Genomic DNA, 8,611 nt, shown 5'->3' on the forward strand with positions numbered 1-8,611 from the left:
ACATTATTCAGTAATCAGGGGATGAAGTTTTATGCTAATGAGTTGCAATTGCAACGGGGCCTGACACTGCACCTTTCATGGCAGTACGAGTATTTGCCAGCCCCTTCACATGCCTCCAGTCTTTCACAAATCACTATTTTTTTAGCCAAAATCTTACGCAGACGCAGTCAGTGCAGCGAGTGGCGCATGCGCAGAACAATTCATGTGCTCAATTACATCCCGTGACCGTTACTGCACAGGCGCCTCCCCCAACATTGACCGCACCTACCAAAATATCACATATGCTTAAGAAAGCGGAGAATGGCATGAGAAACTGGCGGTGGCAGGGTTAGTCAATAGAGGCCATGACTGAATATAGGTGTAATCCTATATGCTAAGAAGCTGTTGGCTCCCATGCCACCATACTTTCAACAGACACTGAAGTGGGGCAAATTCTCTTCATAAAATGAAAGCCAAGACAAGCCAACAAGCCAAGATTTTTTATTTTATTGTTTTTTTAATGGGATCCAAAAAAAGGTAATAGCACAAAGTGAAAAGTTCCCTTTATTATGACTGAGAATCAATCAACTGAGAAACAGAAAGACTTTATGAAGAGGGATAAACAAGTTGTGCATAGAGCACAATGTATAAATACAAGACCAAGTTATGTCCTAGTCTGAAATGTCAGTGATGCCTCCGAACCAAAGAGCAGCATGTGACCTTACGTCTCCGACACAGTGTTAGGTGATTTTTAATGAAAGATCACGGCCTACAAAGCTATTAGTGGCAGCGTTATCTGATTACAGGTGGATAAGCTGGCTGCGGAGAAGGAGGAGGCTGCAAAATGGAGAAACTGTTCTATTACCATTAAGGGAGCGTGCCCACGATCAGGAATAGCTGCGATTTGGAAGCAGCGCGTTTTCCCTGCATCCAAAATGCGGCATTGTACAGTACAAGCACAGTGGATGGGATTTATCAAAATCTCCTGCCCACTGAGCTGCTTTTCTCCGCCGGGAAAACTGATATGAGACGCGGTTTCTGAGCCGCAGACTGTCAATTTATACTTCTGGAGATGTGAGTGTACTCGGTGGGAGAACACAAAGGAAATCCGCTGCGCCAAGAACCCAGATTGTGGGCACGGATGCTGCATTCTCCTGTGGACAGCACTAGCACCTCTGCAGAAGGGGTGATACTGCGTCTAGAATGCAGCGTGAGCGGATCGTGGACATGTACCCTAACAAGGGGTGCCACTTCTTGCTGTTACCCACACATTTGGTGCAGGCGTCACTCATTATAGGGTTGTCCTACTTTTCACCCCCCCCCCCCCCCCCCAAAAAAAAAAAAAGTTGAAAAAACAGGCTATGCTATAAAATGAAGACAATAAGTGATGCAGCTTCCTGGTAGCTTTGAATAAACTCCAATTTTTAATTAAAATTCTTTTTAAAAAAAACAAGATCCGATGTACAGAAATAGAATGTGAAGAATGTGATACAGCAGGTCCAATGAATTGCGTGACCACCAGATGCATTTCAAGCAAGACGCTCACCAAGTCTTAGAGCATCTCACTCGAAACGCGTCTGGTAGTTACGTATTCATTGGACTTGCTGCATCACATTCTATTTTTGTATTTCGAATTTTGATTTTTTAATAAGAATTTTGATTAAAAATTGGAGTTTTATTCAAAGTTACCAGGAAGCTGGATCACTTATTTTCTGCATATGTGTCCAACGCTGAGCAGAAGCTGGATCCTGTGCTTCCTACTGCCGACAATTGGGAGTGGTGTCCGGGGTGAGCTGGACTTACATTTTATCACATAGTAATAAAAGTATTATTTAAACAAAGAAAAAAAATAAGCTATACTCACCAACTGTAACCCTGGTGCTCCAGCGCAGGTCACTCTGGTGGTGTCCATCCTAAACACTGCAGTCAATCAAGTGCTTGAGACCACTGAGCAGGTCTGTATTGGAGCCCTGCCCTTTTCTTTAGGGGGCTGGTCATACTCTACTTTAAAAGGAAAAATTAAGACCTACAATCTTTTTTTTTTTAAGTTGGATCTTTCTTTATTTTCTATAAAACTCTAAAGTTTCATCATCAGGAGCGCACAGCTCCCCTGCCTCCCGGCTTCCTATTTATTGGTAGAGGTGCGCTCCTGAAGATTGCCAGTTCTGAAATACACACTCTTAGGCCTGCGACACACATCCGTGCCGCCGGTACGTGTTTGTTATTTTTTGCACGTACCGGCGACACGGAGACACATTCAGCAATGCTACCCTATTGTAGCAGGCACACACACGTAAAACCACACGGAACATGTGTGTGTGCGTTTGTACGTGTGTGCGTTTTTCTACACGCTGACATGTCAGTGTTTTCTCCGGCAGCACGGGTGTCACACCTGTACCACACGGATGTAGTGTGGATGTGGTCCCGTGTGACACGCGCCAGAGAAAACACACGTGTCAGAGAAAGAAAAAAACCTTAACTCACCTTCTCCAGCCCTCCTGTCTCTGCCGCTGCTGCCACTTGCTGCCGACCGCCGCTCATTATTCTCATTTAATATTCACTTCACTGCGGCCGGAAGCAGCAGCAGCGGGGAGACGGCAGGGCAGGAGACCGAAGATCAGCACCACGGACAGCAGCAAGGACCACGTGAGTATGCCAATTACCTGTTCCCTGTATGTTATTACAGATAGCATGCGGACAACACACGTGGCCTGCACGTACCAGAGACACGTACTTACCTGCACGCAACACGCAGGGGAAATACGTGTCTCTCGGCACGTGCGTGATTTTCACATGAGTGTGTCGGAGGCCTTACATACTGGAAGAGTGCAGGGACACTAAAGGGTGCTTTACACGCTGCGACATCGCTAACGATATATCGTCCGGGTCACGTCGTTAGTGACGCACATCCGGCGCAGTTAGCGACATCGCAGCGTGTGACACCAAGGAGCGACGATCAATGATCGCAAAAACGTCAAAAATCGTTGATCGTTGACACGTCGCTCCTTTTCATAATATCGTTGGTGGTGCATGCCGCTGGTTGTTCGTCGTTCCAGCGGCAGCACACATTGCTATGTGTGACACTGCAGGAACGAGGAACATCTCCTTACCTGTGTCCACCGGCAATGAGGAAGAAAGGAGGTGGGCGGCATGTTTCTCATCTCTGCCCTTCCTCTGCTATTGGACGGCCGTTTTGTGACGTCGCTGTGACACCGAACGCACTTCCCCCTTGAAGGAGGGATTGTTCATCGGTTAAAGCGACGTCGCGGAACAGGTATGTGCGTGTGACGCTGCCATAGCGATAATGTTCGCTACGGCAGCGATCACCAAATGTCGCACGAACGACGGGGGCGGGGACTATCGCACACATCGCTAGCAATCGTTTGCGATGTCGCAGCGTGTAAAGCACCCTTAAGGCCTCATTCCCATGTCCGTATTTAAGTATTTCTAAGTGGAAAAAATGGTATTGTGTCAGAGTTTTGCATCAGGGTGTCCATTATTTATCATCCATGTTTTTCATGGATAGATCAATAAATAAAAGCTTCTCCTGTCCTTTTCAATGTTGATCACGTACCGCACACAGATGGCACATGGATGACATCTGTGTACTTAATGTGTTTATCACAGACTGCCAAAAATTAAACGAACATGTCTCCGTGTGTTTTGCACTGACATGCAATTTGTGAAAAAACTCGAACATGTTAAAGGTACCATAGATTATAACGGGTACATGCTGTATCCGTGAAAATAAATCTATAGAACACGTACGTGCCACACTGACATCTGAATGAGGTCTAAAGCTGTCTAGATAGTGTACTCCAGCCACTGTAGATCAGCGCTTACAAGTTCTATTAAAAAGAGCTCGTAAGCTCCACACATACTCAAATTACACAGCAGGGGTGGCCAGTATCCGAGAAAAGAGCATTAACCCCTTAACGACCGCGGGCCGTAAAATTACGTCCTAAATGACATAATCTTACTGCCCGCGGTCCTCCGGCGGCAGCATGCCGCGATCGGCACACATCTCAGCTGATTTTCACAGCTGAGATGTGTGCCTGCTAGGCACGAGCAGAATCGTTATCTGCTCGTGCCGATTAACCCCTTATAATGGCGCTGTCAATACATGACAGCGCCATTATAAGCGCAATCGCGGTAAAGTTTTACTTACCGCCGAAACCGGAAGTCACGTGACGCGATCACGTGACTCCCGATAGTTGTCATGGTAGTACAGGGTCATGTGATGACTCCTGTACTACACATGAATTGGTTTCACTTTCGCTGTGCCCGGGGCACAGCAAAAGAGAAAGAGAGCGTATCTGCTGTTTACAGCCTTCCAGCTGTGATCAGCAGATACTGCAGAGCGATCGGAATGCTGATCGCAATAGCCCCCTAGGGGGACTAGTAAAAAAAAAAAAAAAAGTAAAAAAATAAGTTTTAAAAAATTAAAAAAAAACAAAAAAACCTAAAAGTTCAAATCACCCCCCATTCGCCCCATTAAAAATTAAAGGGTTAAAAAAATAAAAAATATACACACATTTGGTATCGCCGCGTTCAGAAACGCCCGATCTATCAAAATATAAAATCAATTAATCTGATCAGTAAACGGCGTAGCGGCAAAAAAATTCCAAACGCCAAAACGACGTTTTTTTGTCGCCACAACTTTTGCGCAAAATGCAATAAGAGGCGATCAAAACGTAGCATCTGCGCAAAAATGGTACCGTTAAAAACGTCAGCTCGAGACGCAAAAAATAAGCCGTCATTGAGCCTAAGATCCCGAAAAATGAGAACGCTACGGGTCACGGAATATGGCGTAAAACGTGCGCCACTTTTTTCGGACAAACTTCCGATTTTTTTTTAACCCCTTATATAAAAGTAAACCTATACATGTTTGGTGTCTACGAACTCGCACTGACCTGAGGCATCACACCCACACATCAGTTTTACCATATAGTGAACACAGTGAATAAAATATCTCAAAAACCATAGTGCTATCGCACTTTTTTTGCAATTTTTCAGCATTTGGAATTTTTTTGCCATTTTCTAGTACACAATATGGTAAAACTGATGGTTTCATTTAAAAGTACAGCTCGTTCCGCAAAAAATGAGCCCTCACATGACCATATTGACTGAAAAATAAAAAAGTTACGTCTCTCAGAAAAAGAATGGCGAAAAAAAAAAACGGAAAGCGAAAAATCGGCCGGTCGTGAAAGGGTTAAAACAAGAAAATTAAAAATCCCTCTGTTCTTTAAAACGCATAAGTTGCTTGTTCTTACAAACGCTCTGCAATTTTAACCAATACCAATGTTGAGACAGCCCCTATCAAATAAAACATATTTGATAAAAAGGGGTATTACAGAAAAGACTTCAGCTATTTACAGGATAGGTGCTAAATGTCTGATCGTTGGGAGCCCCCAGCCACTAGGACAGGAGTCACATTCCCCATTCTTCTTTACTGTGATAGGATTGAATGGAACGGCCTGACTGCTGCAGCGCTGATCTACAACGACTCCAGTTCAAAACCCTCACCATGACCTACAAACTCATCCACAACCTGTCTCCTCCTTACATCTGTGACCTACTCTCCCGGTACTTACCTGCACGTAACCTCCGATCCTCACAAGATCTCCTTCTCTGCTCCCCTCTCATCTCCTCTTCCCATCATCGCATCCAAGGTTTCTCCCGTGCCTCCCCCATATTGTGGAATGCTCTGCCACAACATATCAGACTCTCGCCTACCTTGACAAGCTTCAAAAGGAACCTGAAGACCCACCTCTTCCGACAAGATTACAACCTGCCATAACCCTCAGTCTGATACAGCATTACACAACCAGCTCTACCCTCACCTACTGTATCCTCACCCATCTCTTGTAGATTGTAAGCCCTCCCGGGCAGGGTCCTCTCTCCTCCTGTACCTGTCTGTGTCTTGTATTGTTTATGATTATTGTACTTGTCCCTATTATGTGTATACCCCTTTCACATGTAAAGCGCCATGGAATTGATGGCACCATAATAATTAATAATAATAATAATAATAATAATACAGGACTGACGGTGATGGACTGGTATGGCACTCGATGGCCCCTCTTGGTCACTAGAAAGCGTCCCGATTCCCAGGATTGAATGCTTGCGCAGTACCGCTCTATTCGTCATGTATGAGACTGTTTGGGACAGTAAAGGGCTCAGCTATCTGTCCATGAATGACCACATCTGCATTAAAAATAGGGAATACATGAAGCCTGGGGATCCAGCAATCAGACATTTATCCTGCTGCAAAGACACTTTTTCCTTTTAAACAATTTTGAAAATAAAAAAGATTTTTTTCCCGAAATGTTAAAGTGGTTATTTGTGATCACATGTGCAAGTGACAAGTACTGCACATGTCCTATTACTATGAATACGACACACGTGCGCCACCTGTCGATCACACACACACAAGTGCGCTGCCGGATATCGGACGATGTGACATCACCGGCCCTGCTCACCACCAGATGTGGAGCCAGCAGGGCAGGAAAACCCCTTTAAAACCATCCCCTGTGTATGTTATAAATCAATTTATACCCTAAAGGGAATAACTCGCTAAGGCGGTGTCACTAAGTCAGGATCAGGGGCTATGGTAGGGGCGCTAAACCAAAATCGGTAGCTAAGGCAGTGGCACCAAGCTAGAATCGATCACTAAGGCAGGGCACTAAACTGAAATCGGTAGCTAAAGCGGTGGCACCAATCCGGGATTTGTCACTACGGTGGAGTCACTATGCCAAGATTGGTCGCTACGGCGAGGTCACTATGCCGGGATTGGTCGCTACGGCGAGGTCACTATGCCGGGATTGGTCGCTACGGCGAGGACACCAAGCTGGAATCGATCACTAAGGTGAGGGCACCAAGCTGGAATCGATCACTAAGGTGAGGGCACCAAGCTGGAATCGATCACTAAGGTGAGGGCACCAAGCTGGAATCGATCACTAAGGTGAGGGCAACAAGCTGGTATTGGTCGCTAAGGCCGTGGCACTAAACTAGAAGCGGTCACTAAACTAGAATCGGTAGCTAAGGCACTGGCACCAATCTAAAATCGGTGGCTATGGCAGGACCACTATGCCGGAGTCGGTGGCTACGGCGGGGTCACTATGCTGGAGTCAGCTGCTAAGACGGAGACACTAAGCTGCAATTCATTGCTAAGGCGGGGGCACTAAGCCGGAATCGGTCACTAAGGCGGTGGCACCAAGCCGGAATCGGTCGCTAAGGCGGTGGCACCAAGCTGGAATCGGTCGCTAAGGCAGGGGCACCAAGCCGGAATCGGTCGCTAAGGCGGTGGCACCAAGCTGGAATCGGTCGCTAAGGCAGGGGCACCAAGCCGGAATCGGTCGCTAAGGCAGGGGCACCAAGCCGGAATCGGTCACTAAGGCGGGGGCCCTAAACCACAACCATGTTGTCATTGCGCCTGCACAATGTCAGTGTGATGTCACTGGACTCATGGGGTGATGTCAGCGGGGACTCATGTGACGGCTGCTGGCTTTGATTGGTTGTTATGGTTACCTGACATGATGTCACATCACCGCATGCGGCCGATAATGAGGAGGTGGGGACATCAGAGCACAAGAATGCCAAAGAATCAAAACTGTAGAACTGTAAATAGAAATCACCTTGATTTCTGCACAGCAGAACACAGAACACATGTGACTGGTATGGCGCACTAATGTGTACTGTGCCCTATGGATGCTGCACACTGACATGCTGACTTCTCAGTGCACAGCTGCATTACTTTCTGCCACTCTCTCCATGCCCAGCACCACTCACCCAGCCTGAGCCCATGGCTCGTGTTCACCCTGGCTCTGAACTGGTCCATCTGGGTTATTTTCTTGGAATCAGGGTACCACATCACTCTAGACTCCATGATCTCCTCGGTGAGCTCCTCCTTGTCACACATGCTGGCCCTGCTGTGTCTCAGCTCTCCCACTCTCTGCTGCTACTGCTGCTACTGACGCTCTTATTTACTTGTAGACAGTGACTGTATCCTTCCGCGCAGTGATAATCAAATAGTCCCTTGTTCCCAACCTGCCAACTTCTGACTTTGCTGCCCTCTGTGTCTGGGTTCAATGTGATTTTTCTTTTTCACCTGATAGAGAGCTTCTCTTGGGAAATAGGCTGCATGATGCAAAAAGTGACATAAGTAAGAGGATTGCACGGGGTGGGATAAGGTCACAGTGGAAGGGGATTTAAAAAAATACATCAGTCTATTCCTTGTGTATTTAAAGGAATCTGTCACCAGATTTTTGCTCCCCCATCTGAGCCCAGCATAATGTAAAGACAGAGACCCTGATTCCAGCCATGTGTCACTTACTGAGCTGTTTGCTGTCATTTTGATAAAATCAATATTTTCTCTAGCATTTATACAGAACTCATGAATATGCTGGACTACCTGTCAGCAGTCCAAGTAGTCCTCTAATAATCTAGTGCTGATTACTCAGTGATTTTATCAAAACTACACTAAGCAGACCAGTAAGTAACACATCGCTGGAATCAGGATCTCTGCCCCTATGTTATGCTGCTCTCAGATTAGGTGGCAAAAACCTGGTGACAGATTCCCTTTAAATGACATCAGTAAATGGGGGGAAAAAATAACTATGGTGGGAAAAAA

The 8,611-nt window shown here is 46.2% G+C and overlaps 1 protein-coding gene across 1 annotated transcript in view; it reads right to left on the bottom strand.

The window, feature by feature from the left end:
- The window catches only part of AACS (acetoacetyl-CoA synthetase), a 154,447-nt gene extending 146,484 nt beyond the window's left edge, over nucleotides 1-7,963 (bottom strand). The window contains exon 1 of the mRNA XM_075322439.1: nucleotides 7,771-7,963. Within this exon, the coding sequence (XP_075178554.1) occupies nucleotides 7,771-7,900 (130 nt within the window). The 5' untranslated portion in view covers nucleotides 7,901-7,963. The remainder of the gene's footprint in view (nucleotides 1-7,770) is intronic.
- Nucleotides 7,964-8,611: the final 648 nt, after the last annotated feature.

Source organism: Anomaloglossus baeobatrachus, chromosome 1, assembly GCF_048569485.1.
Source record: "Anomaloglossus baeobatrachus isolate aAnoBae1 chromosome 1, aAnoBae1.hap1, whole genome shotgun sequence".
In the NCBI taxonomy this organism is placed as follows: Eukaryota; Metazoa; Chordata; class Amphibia; order Anura; family Aromobatidae; genus Anomaloglossus; species Anomaloglossus baeobatrachus.